The 22,916-nt window shown below is 33.7% G+C and overlaps 1 protein-coding gene across 12 annotated transcripts in view; it reads right to left on the minus strand.

Annotated features, from left to right (window-relative positions):
- The window catches only part of LOC105209978 (protein scalloped), a 245,133-nt gene that overhangs the window by 6,435 nt on the left and 215,782 nt on the right, over positions 1-22,916 (minus strand). For all 12 annotated transcript variants that reach the window (XM_054232383.1, XM_054232380.1, XM_054232381.1 and 9 more), the window contains one exon: positions 3,760-3,890. In XM_054232383.1, the coding sequence (XP_054088358.1) occupies positions 3,760-3,890 (131 nt within the window). The remainder of the gene's footprint in view (positions 1-3,759; positions 3,891-22,916) is intronic.

Below are 22,916 nucleotides of genomic sequence, written 5' to 3' on the forward strand. Positions count from 1 at the left end.
GGTTAAGAAGAAGGAACATGTGTCTGCAGATGAGATTTAAGTAAATGTTTTCGAGAATCTCCAGAGTCCAGTGGTAAAAAATATAACTTTTCGAGTAAATTGCAATCTTTTTAAGTAAAAATGTAGAAAAAACTAAAAAATAGAGCAACTGCAACTAGACTCGTCGCTCATGCTACGCCAAAAGGAGTCGAGAGAAGTCAACACTAAAAACAACAACCACAACAAAAGCGCCAAAAGCAACAGAACAACTGTTGAAATCAAATAAACTTTCCAACAAAGCTAAAGCAGAGGAAAAATAGAGAGAGAGAAAACTAAAAAAAAATAAATTTTGTTTTTGTTTTTGTATTTTGTTGTCGCTGCTTTCTGATTGCTGCATTTCATTGTGTTTTTCTGATTTTTTTTTACCGTTTTACCGTTTTTACGGCACACAAACGGTCAGTAAGCAACACAAAAAGGATTTCAATGGAATTTTCACTTTACAAAGTGCGATGCACAACGCACAAACAACAAACAACTAAAGAAGCGTAAAACAACAAAAACAAAAAGCGACAAACAAACAAAAAGTTGAAGAAAATTGAAATGAAAAATATATTATAGAAAAGTAGAGAAATGGAAAAGGACAAAACACAAAGCAAAATGCAACGTAAACTCACACGAAGGCGAGGGCGGGCCGGGGGGAGGTGTTAGTGCAGTGGCGTGTAGTTGCAGGCAAATCGACGCCTGCTGGGTGGTCTCGTCGTCTCGGTGATGCAGTCACGTGTGCCAGAGACGAATTTATAACACAAACGACAACAACAACAATTGCAACAACAACAATAACATGGGGAAAATATAGCTCAAACAAAAACTTTGCAGTCGTTCAAATGCTACAAACGGCACAAAAACACACAAAAACGTGTAATTTTTATAAAGTTTTGCCTTTTACTTGGACATACATATACATATGTTTACATGTTTGTATATATGTTTTTAGGTAGTAACCGACGACTGTCTCAAAGCGACTTTTAAGTGAAATGGACAAACGGAAACACACACTCGCATGCCTACATACATACATAAGTATGTACATAACTAAATTCTACGCAGCAAAGGTTCATAGAATCACATACATACACACATTCACACTTCCCACGAAATACACTGAAATAAATATGTATGAATGTCTGTATGTGTAAAGCTTGCAATTGAATATTTTGCTAGAATGCACTTGCTAGTAGACAAGTTATACATATTTTTCTACATATCTAAGGCGTGAAATGTATTCACATTAGGGTGGTTCTTATTTTTATATTGTAGTTTGATTCCTACACTATTTTTATAAAAAAAAAAAATATATTTAATTAGCTAATTATCAAGTTAAATTTTGTAAAAAAATTATTTGGTCAAAATCATTACATCGGTCAACAAAGAAAAATATTTTTTTGGGCTTTCTGTTCTCATGCTTGAATTATGATTCTATACATTGAAAAACACTTAAATATTAATCTTTAGTTCTTTAAGTTTGCTTTGGGCTGATCTACATCGATAAGTATATTTTAATTTATTTCATAAATCAAGGATAGCAGCACTTTGATTAACCCGAAAGTAAACGGTATTATTATTTGTAAGAGGCACAGTAGTGAATGTTAACCTGTTTATTACAGCTGTAGTGTAGTATTTCTCAGTTAAAAAATGGCATCTAGTCAGTGTAAAAATGATGTTGATTCTGTCTGTTTTATTTGCGGTGAATTTATTAAAGTCAGAAGTAAAATAATCTATAGTGAAATTGTAGAAAAAATATAAAAATCACTCATTTCTGCTTAAAAATCGAAAAATTGCTCTAATTTCTACGAAAGCAAACTTTAACTGGAAAAAAATGTTTTCCTTATTTTTGTCATAGGAGATACTAAAATTTAAAATGTAGATGTCAGACCCAAAAATCGTGTTGACCGGTGTTATTATTTTAATAAGCAAAAATGTAAATGTAAAAAAATATATAAATAATATTAATTCATTTTTTTTAATTTAAAATATTTTTTTTTATTATTCGATAAACATCTTTGCTCGAGAGAAATTTAAAAATTATTTTTTTAAGAAAAAAATCATTATTATTTAAATTAACAATTAAAAATATATTTATCTGTTTTAAAAAATTTACTAGGAAAATGTATATTATTAAAATAATATAAATTGAAAATAAATGAAATATTAACAATTTTAGAATTTCATTAAATTTTAATTTTTCTAATAATTTTTTTTTATATAAATTTATTTTTATATTATTAAATTCGAAAAACTTCATCTTCATTAAAATAGTAAAAAGTTAAAGAAAAATGTTAAAAAAATAAAAATTTGAGTCAACCTTTATTTGTGCGACAACTTTTTTCCACGCCCTAATGAAAAATACATATGTATATGCACACATCCACATATTAACTCCTCCTTCTATGTTACTTTGTAAGCAACTCTGTGGAATATAAATTAAAACTGTAACACTTTATCTGCTGTTACTTGCATTTCATTCTCAAATAGTTCTTCTTTTATGTTGTTGTTGCTTTACTTTTCTTTTCTAAATATTGCATTGAGAATTCAGCATACATTCTAATGCAATGCTTTGAATTTAAATAAAAATATAAAAAAAAATAAATAAATAAAAGTGAAATATTTCTCTAAATGATAGATGCCAGCTTTTTAATCCTTTAGCTGTGCGTTAGTGTAATATATGTGATATATTAATTTTTTTAATTAATTTTGGAAAGTTTTAAGAAATATGTTCTTAAAGAAATTATTTTAAATATATTTTTATTCTTATTTTTTAATAAACTGAGTTATTTAAGTGTTCTGAGGCAGTAAAGTAGTTTTTGGAATAGTTTTTAATTTCGTAACCTCACATTTTTAAGCTTCATATTATAGGTCATATATTAAAAATATTAAATATATATCTATTCTATTTTTATGATTTATATTATAGAATATCAAAAATTAAACATATTCTGACGGTATCAAATTTATTATTATATTAGATTTTTGTCACACGATATGAGCTGTAATGAAAGCTGGAAAACTGGACATAAGCAATAAAACCACATCTGTTTTGAAATGATGTCTTACAAAAAAAGTCGCTAAAGTGACGTCAGCAAATAGAAATTTATTGAGCACCCCAAAGCGATGCTTCCTAGCGATTCTTAGCTCGAGAAAAATCGAACAATAGAGTTCCAATTTCTATATTTCGATTTGCTCCACTGTGAAAGTGTGTAACTTATGGTTGTGATGCTTTTTTATGTGCTTTTTGATGAGTTTGAAAATGCAAAAAAAAAATAATATTCTAATATTTTAACGAACAAGTTAGATTAATGCACTTATTTCTCACTTCTTATTTGTTGCTAAGTTATTAATTTTGTTGAGATAGTTTATAAACTAATTTAATTTTCTTTGTGCGGAAAGTTATAGATAAATTGTATATCATTTATAAATATATTTAGTTCAATCCATATATCATTAATTATAATTTTTTTCATGATTTTCTACACTTTACAAACACTTCCAGGACATCAGATAAACCTTGCTTTTCATTTACGAATTAAAAAAAAATACAATTATGCATGTAAATCAAGTAAAAGTAAAGCCGAAATGAATTTTGGATGACAAAAGCCACAGTCAAAAGGTTTAAAACGAAATCATAACATAGAAAGTAAAGTACTTCGAAACATATTTAAAGCAAAACAAAATTTTTTTTATATATAAAATATTTAATTAGAAAATCATGCCATGGTTACTTACGACTTTGATTTTCGCCTGAATCTCACGCAATTTCCGTCTGGCCAGAACTTGTATGTGCGAGCTGACTTGCTTTCGTGTTCTCGTCTTGCCGGTGCGCAGTTTGATATAACGAGCGATGAGTTCATTTCGGCCTGCAAATTGAAAAAAAGAGGAAAGAAAGTGAAAAATATGAAAAAAATGCTACATGGAAATTGAAAAAAATACTAAATGGAAATTGGGCAAGAAAAAATTGTATGCATAATGAGCGACATTAATGAAATAAATTACAGGAAATTAGCTATGAAATGCAGATAAAATCAGTAATCTTCATGCGAGGAAATACTATTCGGCATAGGAAATAAATCTTAATTCTCAGTAAGTGGGAGGGACCACACTCTTTGCTGGGGTTGTTGCTGTATTTAATAATTGTTTGAGACTTGAGACTTGAATATTAATCGCCAGCTCGATGTGGTCACACATACTTTACTCGTATTTATAAATTAGTGTACTAAACATTTACTCTATTTTATTTGGCAAATTCTTTATTTATATGAAAAGCTTAGCACTGGCATTGGAGTTTGACTACATTTTTATTGCCTTTCTCTTCTTCTTCTAATAAAAAATAAAAAAAAAAACTCCGTTTACGCCCTTTAAGAGTTGTTGTTGACTCTGTAATGCTTACATTAGTAATGTTGTAGTGTTTGGCATATTACATAATGAAATGATATTCATTTCAATGACAGTGACCTCGGACATTATGTGGGTTAATAAATGTTGGTTTGCTGCAATTATTTTTATGGCAAAAATTAGCTGCTTTAATTTAACGAAGAAATTAATTTTATGGCTTTACTTGTGTGGTAGTTTACTTGCTTTGTTTTAAATGAGTATGAAGATACGAATGTCTAACAGCATTTAAGTTGGTTGTAAATATTTCATCTTACTTATAGTAAATTATTATATCATATTTCACACACTAGAAAATTTGCGTGGAAGATAGATTCGATCTCAAAACTGATGCTTTTATAGTCTTAATTAACCAAATATTCTGAATTTATAGAACGCAGAAGATTTGCTGCCACAGTAACCGAAAAATAGGAAATAACGAATTCGCGGTTCTTACACATATCATATATGACACAGAAATAACTCCGAAGAACTGGAACAGAGTTGAGAAATACAGCTAAGATCATCTATGTATATAAAATTTAGCTTCACTATCTTGAACAAGTCAACCATAAATATCGTTCAGCTCTGCAATAACAGTGTTGAACCATAATTTTTGGATATTTTGTAGAAGAACTGCATGAATATTTGGTTAAAGTGGTGTATTTATGCTTCAATTATTTGATTTGTATTAAATTATTCAAAATTTATTTTTTTCTGTAGTTCAATATCACGTGAACATCGTTCGAGTAATATTTCTATATTAATAATGCCGTGTTAAGCGACAGTACTGCTGAAGCAATGAGAACCAACAATCAAAATTCGTTTCCTTGAGACATACTTTATCTTACTCTATCTAATCATTTCATAACTGAAAAAATCTCTGATGTAATGGGGGTCAATATATCTATATCTATTGTAATTTATGCTTTACGAATTGCTATATAATGTTAAAAAACTGAATCCGTTGGCTAACACTCAAATTGTTACCAATAATATATAGATGCTTTATGGTATATATGATGATTTGAAGCTCTCTGATATGATAGACTGACGCCTGAGAAGATATAAGTCCTAAAATAAGGGGCCTTCTGGTAAAAGTATCTGATCTAAGAAATCTTTCAATGTTTAAGGTGTTGTCAAAGTTTGCTACAGGTTGCAGAAGAATCTTTGGATGAGGTAATCTTCGAAAAATTTATTAATTCATGTTATTTTATGAAAACAAACAGTTAAAACAGTTTGTTTTATCAAGTATTCTCACCATATTTAAGAACATAATTATATTACGGATCACCCTGTGCACGCAGTGTGGCTTAAATTTTAGTTTTGTTCATAATTAAAAATAAATAATTTTCGAAATTTAATTATTTTTATAAAAATATATTTTTTCAAAATTTTGCCAATGATAACAAATTGTATATATATGTATGTATGTGTATGTCTATATAGTTCGCCCTGTATAATGCTAAACATTTCCCTAAATAACGACATTCCTTGCACTGTACTCTCGTATTTGCATAATGTAATAGCGATCCGAAACCGAATTTGACGACGCACACTTGCCCCCTCACCCCTTTACAGAAGACACATTTACTGAGAGTATGTATATTTGTAACGTTTGTATGTATATATCAAAACATCAGCAGCAAATATAAATTTAATCAAAATTAATTTGCACCAACAAAGAGACAAAGTGAAGCGAAAGCATGAAGAGGGGTGGCGGCGTGAAGAACATGGCTTTGGGTAAACGAAAATATTCATAGCTCACAATATTACACAATTCACTAACGACCAACAGCAGCAACAACAACAACAACAACAACAACAAGAACAACAATAATATCAACAAACGAATAGTGAAGCAACAAGGCGCGCTCATATAATAATAAATAAAATAATGACAGAAGACAGACATAGCGCTTGGCAGTCAGGCAGGGACACAAGTGAAAATACAACAACAAAGTTGTGTGGCTTGCGCCCCCTTTTATTTTACGCCCTTCACTGCTTGCCACTTGCCACTTGCCGACTGCCGTTGTCTTTCAACGGCCGCCTTCGTCCTGTCACCTTACAACTCGGCTTGAGCTCACAGCAGCGCCCTTCAATTCTATTGTTTTCACTACAATTTTCTATGCTTTCGCAAAAGTTCAGTTCAAGTTGGTTGTTGCTCGTCGTTGAAGCGCAGTCATTGTCTTCTGGCTTCTGTTTGGCGCTGTTAATGCTACGCTATGGAAGCTGGATCTGAACTCTTGCGTTGAGCGTACAACACTTTCCCCCTCAGCAAAGTTGTGCGTCGACTTGCCGCCCCTCCTAGCTTAAGCGTCCTTCAAGCGTCGGCTTTGCCCTCTGTGTCTTCCACATTGTCTGTTTCGGTTGTGACGTTGGCGTCGGCGTTGCCGTCGTCGTTCACTAATTGCACATTCTTGGCATAGTTTCACTTCTAACCGAATAAAATTATTTTCATTCACTCAACGAAAAGCGTACAACCAGCGCGCGCGCCTTTGACCTCTTCACTACGTTTATATATGTACCTATCTGTGGATATATGTGTGCCTGTCTTTCAGAAGCTTCCTCGCTTTTCATTGTTTTTCAACGCGCCGAACTCCACTCTCCTCCGTGCACATCTCATTGGCCTTCACCAATATTTGTTTCTTTGTATGCACCAACCTCCTATAGAACCTCTTGCTGTCTCCAACTTAACTTAATATCAACTTGGCTGAGAAAATCAGCAAAGAGTACAGTTGTAAGCGTCAAGAGTGCGGGCTGTGTTAATATCTGGAGTTCGGACTTTCTAGGTGTTTGGCTTCCACTTTTTCTCTGACTTCCATTTGTGCATACTCGTACACTACTGGAGCTCGCTTCCAACTCGTCCGCGTATTGCCTACAGCATTGTTCCCGCCGACCTTTGCAGCGAGTCGCACTAACTTCACTTTTCTTCAATAACTAGCAGAAGTTCCCTGGCTTCCTTTTAGTTTTGCACCATTTCTTTTTTGGTTGACAGTTTCTTCGACAAGAGGGGTGTTATAAGATAGTAAAGGGTGATTTTTTAAGAGCTTGATGACTTTTTAAAAAAAAAAAACGCATAAAATTTGCAAAATCTCATCGGTTCTTTATTTGAAACGTTAGATTGGTTCATGACATTTACTTTTTGAAGATAATTTCATTTAAATGTTGACCGCGGCTGCGTCTTAGGTGGTCCATTCGGAAAGTCCAATTTTGGGCAACTTTTTCGAGCATTTCGGCCGGAATAGCCCGAATTTCTTCGGAAATGTTGTCTTCCAAAGCTGGAATAGTTGCTGGCTTATTTCTGTAGACTTTAGACTTGACGTAGCCCCACAAAAAATAGTCTAAAGGCGTTAAATCGCATGATCTTGGTGGCCAACTTACGGGTCCATTTCTTGAGATGAATTGTTCTCCGAAGTTTTCCCTCAAAATGGCCATAGAATCGCGAGCTGTGTGGCATGTAGCGCCATCTTGTTGAAACCACATGTCAACCAAGTTCAGTTCTTCCATTTTTGGCAACAAAAAGTTTGTTAGCATCGAACGATAGCGATCGCCATTCACCGTAACGTTGCGTCCAACAGCATCTTTGAAAAAATACGGTCCAATGATTCCACCAGCGTACAAACCACACCAAACAGTGCATTTTTCGGGATGCATGGGCAGTTCTTGAACGGCTTCTGGTTGCTCTTCACCCCAAATGCGGCAATTTTGCTTATTTACGTAGCCATTCAACCAGAAATGAGCCTCATCGCTGAACAAAATTTGTCGATAAACACATTTCGAACCGAACACTGATTTTGGTAATAAAATTCAATGATTTGCAAGCGTTGCTCGTTAGTAAGTCTATTCATGATGAAATGTCAAAGCATACTGAGCATCTTTCTCTTTGACACCATGTCTGAAATCCCACGTGATCTGTCAAATACTAATGCATGAAAATCCTAACCTCAAAAAAATCACCCGTTAGTTCGCAATAGCTTGATTGTTTTTTGCAAAATAAGTCGACAACAAGCGTGTAAAGTTAAAGTTGAAGGAGTTAGAGCCTAAACTACTTTTGTCTACTTGGAAAATTTTGTTTTATTTATTAGATTTTCAAAATTCGTTTCTTACTCATTTGCGCTAGGGGCTTTAAAATGCCGAAAGAACTGTTTTATGTAGTTTTTATTGCTGTTGTTGTTATATTACGGTAGGTTATTTAAGTATACTTAGTGGTTTGATACAAATAAAAGGGTAATTTTTTTGGAAGGGGGAGAAGTCTTACATTGATCTCAGGTTATTCCATACAAAACTAAATGAACAGGTTTACTGGACCTTTCGTCAATTGAACCTTTAATCTTAACTCATATTTGACTCGTTTTCTCAACATAAGATGAATTCAAAGAAATCCCACTAAGAAGACTTGAGAAAATGTGCTGGCGAGAAGTATTGATAAAAACGTTGATCATGTTATAAATTATAATAAAAACTGGCCATTCTACAGTAATGAAGACAATGCGGATATGATGTAGAAACTCTATATAAGCTATACGATCAGTTAAAATTGAGAAGAAGGATCTATATATTTTACAATAAAGGAATAATATGGAGATATAGGATCTACAAATCAATCAGAAATATAAAAATCTAGGTCGTGAGAAGGTTAAAAATCTGAAAGGCCTCAAGTGTGAATATAATTAACTTCAAACATTAAGAATCCTTCAAGTTCATGTAAATTTAATTCTGCTTAAAACCCTCGTTTTCATCATTATATTCATTTTCTCAAGCACATGCACATTAAGCATAAATTTCCTTTCATCATTATAACGTTTCACAGCAAATTTAATATACAAATTCGAGCACAACCGTCTCCCCCGAGTGTACAAGTGTCTGCGTGTGTGTTGTCACTATTATTATGAAAATGCGAAATTCAATTTACATGCTTGTCCAGTCGATTTATTTCAATAATGTGTCCATTCAAAGCGCGCGCATACAATTCCAGGCCAACGCATAACAAAAACAACAACAAGAGAGTGCAAAAAAAAGAAGAAAATAGAAGAAAATCTTCACTAATACACGCCAGCAGCCCAACTAATCCGCTATCAACCCAAAGCAAAATCCACTGCACACCCTTCGGAAAATAGACGCAGAGCGAGAGAGTAAGAAAGAAATTTGTACGTGCGACATTTCGTCAAGCCGTCGGTCAGCTATGTAGATGAGCTGCTAAGACTTCAGAGTCCACACTCCAGCTCGAGCGCTGACTTGGTGGGCAGTTCATGCAAAATTCATCACGTCTGCAGAGACGATTATGTCTGAAGGATATAATGTGCGAATGTGAAAGATGTCCGTCCGTCAGTGGCAGTCAGTGACGAAGCAGGAGCAGAAGAAGCTGGCAAACTACAGAGATAGGCATTGTATGTTTGTAGGTTATGGTATTCGATGTGACTGTAGCTCAGAAAGAAGGGAGAACAGTGCGAATACTATCATCGCACAAGCGTTTGTGTGCTTGCAGAGAGGGGGGAGGTTTGACATAATCTAATGCAAAAAATGCATTTCAATAAAGTCACCGCTTGAATTGAGTTTCATTCGTTGTGCTGACCGTTTACGTGCGACCCCAACGTGGACTACCGCCACCGCCTCATCGCCGACACAATTTATTTATTTATTCTATTTTATTTCACTTCACTTTATTTTATTTTCTTTTTCGTGCTTGCATTTTTCATTCATCGGAAAAGTGCTATTTCATGTACCTGTTTCGCAAGTCAATTCAAAAGAGAGATTCTCTAGTAGCAAATGGTATTTTCGCATACTTATAAAGCATTTAGAAATTTTTTCGTTAAAAAATATAATTTAATCTGTTCTTATACATACTTTATGCAATTTAATATCTAGTACATTTTATATCTCCTCACGATTCCCTTCTTTCTCTTACTCTGAGAGTTGCTTGAGAATTGCTGGAGGGATTCATGATTCTAGGAACGAATTTTGCCACATTTTCTTTAAATTTGTTCGTGTTACTTTTCATCGAATAAGCAAAATCGTTATAAAGTTTAGGGCTATACTCTGTCTTCGATTTCTCAAGCACTAGAGAGTAGCGAATCGATCAAACTATAATAGTTAGTCAAACAGTTTGTTATTCTATTTCTTTAAAAACTATATCAACTATCAACTGCTTTCTGCATATAATGCATTCAATATCACACATATACTCGGCAGCTCTGTATCTCCTACTTCTTCTTCTTCTTACTTTGCTCACTTGTGCTTCAGCGCACTAATTGAAACTTATTAACCCCTTTGAACTTTCTGCTACACTCATAACGATTTTTATACACTTTTTTGTTTTTGTTGTTAATTTTTTTTATTTTGTTTGTCTTCTTTTCAACACACATCATGTTGCATTGGCGACAATTGCAGTTGCCAGTTGCCAGCTTTTTGTGATGCACCTTGGCCCCACTAACACAGCAACGCAATCAATTTGACACCACAACTATTCATGGCAATTAGATGGTTGTTCGGTGTTGTTGTTTTAGTTGTTGTTTTTGTTTTTCATGCTAGTTGTTGTTTTATACTGGTGATTGTTTTTGTTTTTTTTTCAACTTGTTGTTGTTTTTGTATTTACTAGTGAAGGCGTTAAGTGGCAACTCATTGCATTTGATTGGGTTGACGGGATTCAATTTAATGAATTAAGATGACACCTACTCTAGAAGCACATACTAATGTCCACTGACATATGCTGTAGATATATGTATCCATAATTATGCTAAACTGTTTGTAATATTTGCAATGAGTACTCTCACATCACTGGGTGAAACTGTTAATAAGCCATTTTCGAAAGTGAAAGCATCCATTTTATCTTATCATTATCACAAGAGAGTATAACGATACCTCAGTAAATTATTATAACAATTTTCTATTCTAGAACCAAGTTATTGGAGAAGTTGCGAATCGAAGAAAGCTGTTTTCTGATTTTATCAGACGATTTCATTTATGCTAGTTATACCCTGAACAGGGTATATTAAGTTTGTCACGAAGTTTGTAACACCCAGAAGGAAGCGTCGGATGCCCTATAAAGTATATATATAAATGATCAGTATGTTGAACTGAGTCGATTTAGGCATGTCCGTCTGCCTGTCTGTCTGAATATATACGAACTAGTCCTTCAGTTTTTAAGATATCGTTTTGAAATTTTGCAGATGTTATTTTCTCTTCAAAAAGCTGCTCATTTGTCGGAACTGCCGATATCGGACCACTATAGCATATAGCTGCCATACAAACCGAACGATCGGAATCAAGGGCTTGTATGGAAAATTTTCGAATTTGACGTGGTATCTTCACGAAATTTGACATGGATTCCTGCTTAAGGTAATAATATAATCTCCGAAGAAATTGTTCAGATCGGTTAACTATGTAACCTTAATGTTTCTAGCAAACAACCCGGCTAAAAAGAATTAGTAAAATGTTTTCTTTTATTTTTTACTTACTTTTTCTTACGTCTTTAGATTTGCTTAAACTTACTTACTAAAAGATATGCACCTGTGAAGGCTATATTAGCTTCGGTACAGCCGAAGTTAACGTTTTTTCTTGTTGCTTGTTCGATTCGTCTCGTTCAAAACTTCGTGTGTTGATGGCAGCTATACTCAGTTAACTATCGCTTGGATGGAGACTGAAACTTTGGTTGTTCCTCGGTTGATACGGTATTACAGGATACTAGTTGTTAAACTTGAAGACGAGTTGGAATTATCTCAATACTCCCTTCTCGACTGTTTGATCTCATAGCTTCAACTTTCGTAAACTAATGAAAATAGAAATCAAGTGTCTAAGCAGATTTGTGATCGGTACGACGTGCTTTGTCTCAAACGTGCACGAACTCAAAGTACAGGAGTTTCGGAAATAAATTGTCTTTTGCTGTTCGAAACTTTTGCCTCGGAGCATCCACCATACAATCTAACATAACCCAAACTAAAAGGATCATAACCGATTGTGTTGAGTTCGTGACTAACACTCGATAGATTGAGGCACGAATTTCGCCCGAGAAAAAATCAGAAGTTATAGTAGTAATATTAACTATGAGACATGACAAGATATGTCTTGTTAGACAATGATCCCACTACAATAGAATCCAATAAATGTCTTGGAGTGGAATCTCTTTAGTTATTTAGAGTCCGCTTGAGATATGTAGGATTTTATATTTCTCGAAATATGAAGAGACCATAAATGTGAGAGTTATTTCTATGGAATCAAGATCTCAACTCTGGATTTTCTTCCCCAGAATCGAGAAGTATTAATATTTCTGCCATCAATTAACAGATATTTTAGTGAAATGGCTATACTCAAGCTTGCATAAGTTAAAGCGCAAACTTAACCAGAGCGGCAAAACTTTTAAACGCGAAGTTGAGTGTGTTTAACATTTTTCTATTTCGCACTTTTCCAGCCAAAATTATTTCACACGCTCGCACCCGCGGCACAGCGTAGTACACAGCATTGCATATTTTTGAGTTATGACGCGGGTGTCATGTATGAAAACCAAAGCTGAAGTCAAAGGCGCGAGAGAGGCAGCTATCAGAATAAATAATATGCACACACATGGGTTTTTTGATGAGCTGGCAGCAAAAGTTGCTCGTGTCAAAACCTCAGCTACTCGGTCACGATGCGCGCGGCTGGCGAACTTTCACTGCGTCATTGACCGCCATTATTTTTAATTATTACATTATAAGCGGGAAAATGCTCGATTGCCGAACAAGTGGCGCGGACGAGAGCTACAGATTGATACCCATATGTGTGTAGAGATGTGTTGTTGTGTGTGTGTTCTTTCATATGCGCAGCTTGTCAGCCACAATGGCGGTGAATGGCAGGCGTGCAGCGACTCACGATGATGACGAGCAGTTAACAAGCCACAACACAGTGCATTTTGTACATAACTGTATGTATATGTGTGTGTAGATGAGTGTGTTGGTGTGACGTTGTTTGGCTTTAATGACGTTGTCGTTGACATAAGCGTCATAGCAATTCATTTGAACGCATAACTTACTGCTGACTCTCTTAACGACTAACACCCACACAAGCTCACATTACTGCTGCTTGTTGTTATTGCACACACATGCAACAAATGCCGTTGTAAAAGTTCCGAGGTGAAAAATTCGTGGCCAACTTTCAACTATATCGCAGCGATTGGCGGTATTGACGTTGCATGTGGCGAATTCTTTGAAAAATAATCAGCTATGGCACACACACACACACTCATGCACGAATCGAAAATTTCTGAAATTCATTATCAACAGCAGCAAATATTGCTTGTAAAAGCCACAAAGTGCACTGCGGGGGGTTGTTAAGGAGCGCGGTATGTGAGATTAAGGGCAGCTGGCTGCTGCAAGCCAATCACGTTCCACTCAAAATGGCAACTCGCTAGGTGCCATAATCACATTGACGTGGTAGATAGTTGGCAGTTTCCATAAACTTTATTAATTTCTTTTATTTTTGTTGTTTTTCAGTTTTATATTTTTGCTGGTCGATGGGAGAGGGATTACACTAGACCTTATTAACGTTGTGGCAATATTGATTATAATTTTTGTGGCTAAATAATGGCACAACATGCTGGAAGTGAGGCAAACTTGTTGGAGTTGTAATTTCGGGTTTAAGAAGTTGTTGTTAGGTGAACTGAAGGGAAGGAAAAAGGTATACCACAGTATGCAAGATAGTATTTTAATGAGCAAAACAATATTTGGAATAGATTATACTGGACTGATCTGTTCAAAATTTTGTTCAGATAACTATTGAAATTTGTTATTGAGAATTTTATAAAGATAATATTGAGAATTATGTTGAAAATGCTATTGATAATTCTATTGAGAAATTCGTTGAAGCACTATTGATCATTCTTTTTAAGAATGCTATTGAGACACTATTTAAAATTCTGTTGAGAATACTAGTGAGCATGCTATTCAGAATTTTATTGAGAGTGCTATTGAGATTTCAATTAAAAATACTATTGACTTCGGTTGAAATTACTTTTGAGAATTATATTGAGAACTTATAGTGGCAGTTTTGAGAATTTTATTAAGAATGCTATTGAGACACTATTTAGCATAATGTTGAGAATACTATTGAGAACTTTATTGAGACACTATTGACAATTCTGTTGAGAATACTATTGAGTATTCAGTTGAAAATACTATTAGAATTCTATTGAGATTTTTATTGAGATACTATTGATAATTCTATTGAGATTTTTATTGAAATACTATTGATAATTCTATTAAGAATGCTATTAAGTCACTATTAAAAACGATTTTTTACGCATTTTTTGAGGGCGAAAACGATTTTTGATGGCCTTGAAATTACATTGTTTGAGATAGCTGTTAAGGAAATGTGCTGGAGCTATGATTCAATAATATTTGGGTACACAAAAGAACTGTGAAAAGTGCATGCTCATACTGGAGACAATGCACAGTGCTTTAAATCATTATCCGGATATTATCAAAAGCCACTTTCTCCTATCCTCTTATGTTAAAATAAAGCTCGTTGCAAGCGAATCGGCAATACTAAAGACTTTTTTGAAACAAACGACCAATGGTACAATGATATTTAGTAAAGAAATACGAACAGTATGTATTTAAGTGCCCCAAAAAATATGGCGACAACTGGCTGCACACTACAGTGGCTTTAAAAATGTTCACCGCCTGCTTGCCACTGGCCTAAATGCATAAGTCGACTTGGCTAACGTAGTTTTGGCAGGCTCAAATGGTTGGACAAACATGCAAACAGCCGCACTTTCTGTTATCCAACCAAACGAGCCTTTAGCCTGCCACGCTCCCACTCCCTTGTCGCCTTACATTTGTGTAATAAGTTTGCTTGCAATGAACTTTGACAACAACTGCCGTTCGTCTTGCTGTTTGCGAAAAAGCCGACAGACAGCGTTGCTGGTGAAACAAAAGCAAAAGCAACAAAACAAAAAATGAAAACTACAAAAACAAATCTAACAACAACAGCAACACGAACACAATGACAACACAGCGTTGAAACCGACAAAGAATAACAATAAATGTTGCAATAGTGGCAACATCAACAATAAAAGTGCCAGTAGTAACAAAACAAACAACAACAACGGCAACAATAAGTGCAACAACTACAATAACAGCAGTGTCTCTCTTATAAAGCTCAAATTCGGTTGCAGATTGGCCGTATGCCGGCAATTGTTTTACCCGTTACATGTTTTTGTTGTACTTATTGTTATTGTGTTGCCGTTGGTGTTGCTGTTGTATGCGTTGCCAACACAAATCGCAAAAGGACACAACACAATCCACAAGCAGACAATTACACAGAAATATTGTTTCTGCGGTCGCCGGAGCTTCTCTGCTGGCACCAGGCGCCTCTGCGAGTGTGTGTGTGTGTGCGTGCTAACGGAAAACCGCACAATCTCCCTAATGTGTGCACACATGTATATTTTGAGGATGTAAGAGAGCGCAGGAGCACAGGAGGCAATGTGTCGGCCATGCCTTGGCTAACTGTTGGCGAGGGGTGGAGCGACGAGTAGGCGTCGGTGGCGGAAATTAATTACTTTTCAAAACAAAATATGACCAAAGTTGGTGCGAGTAAGGCACAGCACTTCTTGCTGTTGTCCGTTTATACATGCGCTCTCCTGTTCCTTGTTACACTTGCTCTCTTGCTCACTTTCGAAGCAAAAGGTTGAAAACAAAGCTTCTCTAAATGTTCCCATGTCTGTGTGTAAGCTCACATGCTTACGAGCGTCTACATTGTTTGGCAGCGCTTGTAAAGCGAAAACAATATCCTGCAGGACATAAATTACAAAACTCGGTCGATCGTCTGCTGTGCGGACCGTTAAGCGGCGTGTTTTTCTACTTTGTCTACACTTTTTTTTCACATTTCTGGTATTTGGTGTCTCTGTTTTGGTTTTTCTTTTTCTTTTGTTTTTGTAGCGAAAAAGTGCAAACAGTTTCCTTTTCTTTTTCCACATAAAATATTTGCTATTTTCCTGTAACTTGCGTTTTGGCTTGTCGGCAGAGTTTTGTTGTTCAACTGACTTTTGTTCAACTCGATTTGTGAGCGTAGAGGCTTTCTTCATATATATGTAGTGTGTGTGCTGCACAGTGGGTTCTTTTGATGGATTTTTTATGTAATTTTTTTTTTCAACAAATTTTTAATGAATTTCGGTACTCTTTAGCTTAAGAATTTCACTATATCTATATATATATATTATTATTAGATAATATTTAAAAAATTTCTTGAAATTGTATTTGATATCTTCCATTCGTTTCAATTTAATACACGTATTCGCCTAAAAGTATGCTGTATGTCTTAAACTCAAAAAATTTAGATATCTACTTTTAGGCGCAACTGTAATTACATCCAAAATTTTTTCTTTATTGTTTGGAAATAGTTTAAATATAATAGAAAAATATATTTCCTATAACCAATTTTTTCGATTTAGTGCAGAACTTTGATTTTTAATTTTTAATTTGAGTATATAGCATTCAATTTTGTGTTCGATTGTGTTTTTTGTTTTTATGTAGGCAATATAGATTTATAGAATTCTATCGAATAACTTTTCCCACCTAACCGAGTCACAATATATTTCCTAATTTCCATAAATTGAATTTTGATGGCTTCCCATCGTCATTTTTATCACTTTCTTATCGCTTCTCCAACATAAAATTGTATATGAATCCACATTAGACTTTACTGGAACATAATTCAACGGTTTTGGATCGAATAGCAATATACATACATATATTGAGACAGTTCTAATTGTAAAATATTAAAGTCTCTATATAAGAGGCGTGCGTTGGGATTATATGACACTTTCCACCGTTTTAGCGAGGAGAAATGGTTTATTCAAACATAAGGAAAGGATAGTGTAGAAACTGATCTCAAATCTGTGGATTGATCTAGCCAGCACTTGCTTCAAATATTACTTTGAGTTCATATATATCTAAAAGTGGGTAGAAATGACGATAGACTTACAATTAGATACAAATTTAATGGTTTCGTTAAGTAAACTAAAAACTAGATGGATCAGTTCCCGAAAAATATTCTGCAAAGCTTATCAAAATCAGCATTAAGGCTGCCTTTAAGAATTTGTAAGCCTTCATTAATTTTATTGTATAGAAAATTATATTTTTTTTTGATATTATACAGCAATGAATTTTGAATCTGCTGAAAATTTTAATTTACGAAACCAGTGTATCAAGTAAGCGAGTTTTTGGTAGTCCGGTGTAAGTGGAGTGGGAGTGAGTGAGTAGCTCAAAGAATTATTTCATATAAGTTTGTATATACTCGTATCAGCCAAACAAACTTGCCTTTGTTATTGTTGCAAACTTTCTTTCAATGAACTAGCTTTTAAGAGCACTTTGATTGTATAAGTGAATATGTGTGTGTGTTGTCAATGTGCTGTTGACAAATTGTTTGTTTATTTCTTTAACCTTATTTGGCGTTAAATACTCGGCAAATACTCGTGCGTTGTAGTACGTTGTGTGGACAGGCTGTCTGAGTGCAACACAACTAATGTGCTACGGCGGCGCACATTTAGGCAAACAATTTGCAGTTCGTATTTACATATATTTACTTATGTGGGCGTGTGTGCCACTGTGTGTGTGTGAATTTTTCTATCAGCCCGCCCGTGTATAGCGCCGAAAAGGGATTTGCATACTTATTGGCGTTAAACTGCCAACAATGCTGAACGGGTTGACACTTTTACGCAACAAAAGAAGGATTTATTGCATTTTCATGTATGAATAAGTTGAATTTATAGCTACATACATACATACGTGTGTAGTTTGGTGTTGGGTATGAATTGAAGAATAAGTGAAATTAAATTTTATAGTGGATTAAATAAAAAAGTGGATTATATATTTTTTTTCATTTTCGATAAGAAAAGTTTTTGAAAATTTAAAATTGAATAAAATTTTAGTTTATTATTTGGAATAGAACAAAAGAGCTCAAAAAACAACATTATCTCAAAAATTAAAAGTGTTCAAAAATGAAGCACACATTTAGGCGTCGAATATAATTTTTTAATAATTTTAATATAATATTATATGTAGCATACTTTTAGGAATAAAGAATATATGATATACAAAAACCATGTATAACTTTAGGCGTTTAACGTTGATATTGGAAAATCCAAGGTGTTATAAACTATTTTTTGAATCGAGAATATATAAATTTTGCCATTTCCGTACAAAAATTAATTTCGTTTATTTTTTGAAATTTATTTTAAAATGTTTAAGATATATATTTAGGCTTAAAACAGACTTGTCTATAAAAAATTTTTCATTTACGAAATTTTTATTGAAACCGTATTTGAATATTTTGAAACTTTTATTTATTTTATATATATTTATATATTTTTAATTTTATTAAAATTGTTTTTTTATATTTTTTTAAAATTATTTATTTATTTTTATATTAAGTTTACCCTGAAAAATAACACATATTCGTTTTAATTTCATTCATATTTACTCCTACGCCTAAAGCTATGCGTATGTCTTAAACTAAAAAAATTCAGATATCTACTTTTAGGCGCAATTGTAATTACATTCAAAATTAGCTGTTTATTGTTTGGAAATATGTCCTAAATAATAGACAAATATGTTTCCTATAACCTATTTTCTATGTTCATTGATTTATATGCATTTTTTAATTTTTGTAGGCTACAAGTGAAGCAATAACAATTTCATTAATTTCCTAAATCTTTAAGCCGCTACCTTGTTCAAAACCAAACATTCACTTGATCACACTCACACTGTGACACTTAATACGCCTCCAGAAGGAGTAGCTATAAATACCTACGTTTGCAAATATTTTATTAATTTCTTAGCACAGTGCCGCAGGCACAAAGCTCAAAGACAAAATTCAAGTTATGCATGAGACAAACACACAGACACACACACAAATCTTGAGCGTCGAAAGAGAAATTATTATTATTGCAAGCGCTGACATAGAATATTATTCATACATGTATATTATATGAATGTATTTGAAACAGTGTGTGTAGCGCATACCTTCCCCCAGCAGCGCGCCGAATGTGCAGCCAAAAGCTTCTGGCTGATTATTATTATGAAATTTTTGGCATCCAACAGGCAAAATTAATAATATGTAGTATCTACTAAGTTGGTATTTCGTTGGTCTTAAGTTGTTGGCGTCGTCACCAGAGTGTATATGTACATACCGACGTACAATAAGTAACGAATTTGGTTGGCAGTTGCTAAAGGGTTCTAGCATTGCGCGCCAAAGTGAAACCAAAAACCACACAAGTGAACACATATACTTCTATATGTATGTATATATGTATGTGTGTAAGCTTTGATAAATACCAGGGAACACACGTGTGTGTCAAGCCAACGACAACACACAAATATGGTCACATGGCGACATACCCCTTAGCACTGTAGCACAGAGGCATATCCTTAGGCCAAGTCAACCTGCGCATATTTTACTTTGGCATATTTGTCTTTGCCATATTTCAGTGGTCGGACGTGTGGCTCCATTTCTTGTTTGTCGTGTCGTGTCGTGTCTCGAGTTGCTTGAGGTTTGAGTTTTCGGGGTTTGGTACTGCAAAGGTGTACGTTTGACATGGCGTATGAGTAACATATGTAATTTCAATTGACAAACTCACACACACGCACACATTTGTACCTGAGGACTAAGTAGTTTTCTACGTGTAAGGTGAATAAGGCTTTACACAACACATACACTTATGCGCCTAAGTGTAGCCACTATCGTCTCACCTCCACTTCTCCACCTATGCTTAAGTTTTGCTTGGAGTTGGTATTGGTTTTTGGCAAAACTTTGATGTTTGATTTCGGGTAGCTTGGGTGGGTGAAGCGGGTGTTGTGCGCGTATATCAAAAGTTTTGTTTTAGCATTTTCGACATTCCTTTTGCGGTCTGTGTTAGTGTGAGCACACACATATACATGTTGTCATACATACTAATTTGTATATTTATGTGTGTAAGTATGTATTTGAGTTTGTGTGAGCTTGATCAAAAGCGCTTTTAATCTACTTAATATTTATTTTTAGATTTTAAGCTGGATTTTGAGTTGAAAATATGATTAAATATTAAGAATATGGTATTTAAATTTAACGGTATTTGGATAAAAAACATAAGAGAATTTACTAAAAGAGAGAAAGAGAGAGTATCTAATATTGTTGTTTTCGAGTGGCGGATTTGTTAAAAGTAAAATTATTTGATATTCATCTAGAATTATTAGTATTTTTAGGAAGAAGTGATCGCTAATTATAAAATGTTTCAATTAATATACGTAAGGGTTTCTAAATTCTATATAGTTACAATTGTTATATTTTTTTAGAAAAGTGAAGCAATGTATGCGAGTTTGTTATTATATGAAAATAATCCAGATATATCTACTATTTTTGCTTTAAGCTGACCGAGGTGAAAATAATATATTTCGAAACCTGAGTCTGAGTAAAACTTATTGAACAATTTCTCATTTAGATTGATCAATTGTGACCTCAATGACTTTTTTAATTCTTTTTGGTTTGATTTTCTAGCAATGTGAACACAAAACTGTTATAGCGCCTAAAAGTATGCTATGAAAATAAATATTTATGATTATATACAGTTCTGAGTTCAAAATAATTATAAAAATCTAAAAAATAACAAAATAAGAGTGCTTTACAAAGCACATATGCTTAAATTTTACAGAAATCATCTACCAGGAATTATTTTGCATAATAACAAAGCGGTTGTGGTAATTATATTATATACTCGATGAAAAAGCGTTCTAAATTCAGAGAAGACATTTTCTTGGTTTTTATTTTTATATCTACTCTTCGAACATGTTAATATAAATAAAAAATTGTTTAATTAATTTTTATTTTTTTTTAATATTATATATTATATATGTATATTTTATAATATTAAATAACAAGTTTAATTAATTTTAATATTTTTTATGATATTAAATATTTCATTAAATTAATTTTTGTTTTTGTTTTATAGAATCTTCAAATATAGTTTGGCCAGATTTGCCGTTAAGAAGATTTAAAAATTTTGAATTTCAATTTTTTTCCATTCACAAAGCTGTTTTTATATAATATGAAATGGCCAAAGACATTTTTATATATATTTTTTTTAATTGTCTAAGCCATTTTTCTGGCAAATTTGTCAACCACTAAAAATTAAATTGAAAAAAGTTATCTCAAAAAATTAATAGCTCTCAACCATTATTAGAATCTTAAAAACAAATCTTCCACGAACCATTAAATCAACAACCAATGGACTTAAATGCATTTTTGGCCAATTTAAGAGCAACCCAGCAAAGAAAATTACTACACTGACTGGCGGTGGCTCACCATTTTTCCATTTAAACAGGAAATGGTAATCACAACGAGATAACTCACTCAAAAAGCAATCAACATAATGCATTTACACAACGCCATTTGACAGTCATAATTTGCCACACATACGGTATATTACGAGAGTAAGTGCCGTTTAAGCCGAGCTACTGAGGTCAAATAGGACAAGAAGTATGAGTATGCACATATGTATATGTATATGTAGCTTAGTAACTAATCGAGGTAAGGAAATCATTATGAACAGCCTACGAGCGCAGCAGAGTTGCTAAAAACATGAGGAGCTGGAGAAGCTGTCTCCAGCTAGATGACTTGCAAGCAAAGCGACCACCTTCGCGTTGGTGGCGTGAGTATGTGTACACATATTAATAACTGTTAAGTTTAAGTAAACTTCATTAATACATGACAATTGTACAACAACAAAAAAGCAGAAAAAATTAAAGCAAAGGGTAAAAAAAAATTTTTCTAGGCACACAGTATGAAAAACTGCTTGTGTGCCTGCACGCATGCATTTGTTGCAGAAAATGACAAATTTCTGCATGACAAATAAATCACGATTACATGTGGTTATGCTTTTTTTATTGTTTTTTGCATTTAACTAACATACATACACACATGCGCATATCTCTTTTTGTTTCGTCATATGCCATCGTCGATTTAAAACCCATCTGTTCGCTGTGTATTTTATGTGAAAAAAATATGCAAAATATATGCACATGAGTGTAGATATATATGTATGTTTGTCTGTCTGTATAACTGCAATAATGTCGTTGTTGTTGGTTGGCGACGTTTGCTCTGAAAGTCAACGCTTCGCCTGCCAGTCTCTTTTGCTACGCTATAGCTTGACATAAAATGTATCATTAAGTGTGTCGACACACTGCCACAGAGCGAGACGTAGACGATGATGGACGATAGAAAAATGGCAGACTGACGACAAGCGACAGATATAAGCGGAGATATATATACAAACATACACATTTTTAAATGTATTTATGCTTAAAGTGTAGAGAAAATGGCCAAAAGTGACAAAATTATGCTTTAACTCAAGTGGCAATCAGGAGGCAATTGGTTTTGTGAAGACAGAGTTGTTTTAAAAATATGGAAATATTGTGGAGCCATAGATTAAAACCACAACACTTATAGCTTTATTTAAAAAAAAATACTAAAATGAGATATTCAATAGAACATAATAAATTCGAATATATTTG

This window comes from Zeugodacus cucurbitae, chromosome 5, assembly GCF_028554725.1.
Source record: "Zeugodacus cucurbitae isolate PBARC_wt_2022May chromosome 5, idZeuCucr1.2, whole genome shotgun sequence".
NCBI classification, from domain to species: Eukaryota; Metazoa; Arthropoda; class Insecta; order Diptera; family Tephritidae; genus Zeugodacus; species Zeugodacus cucurbitae.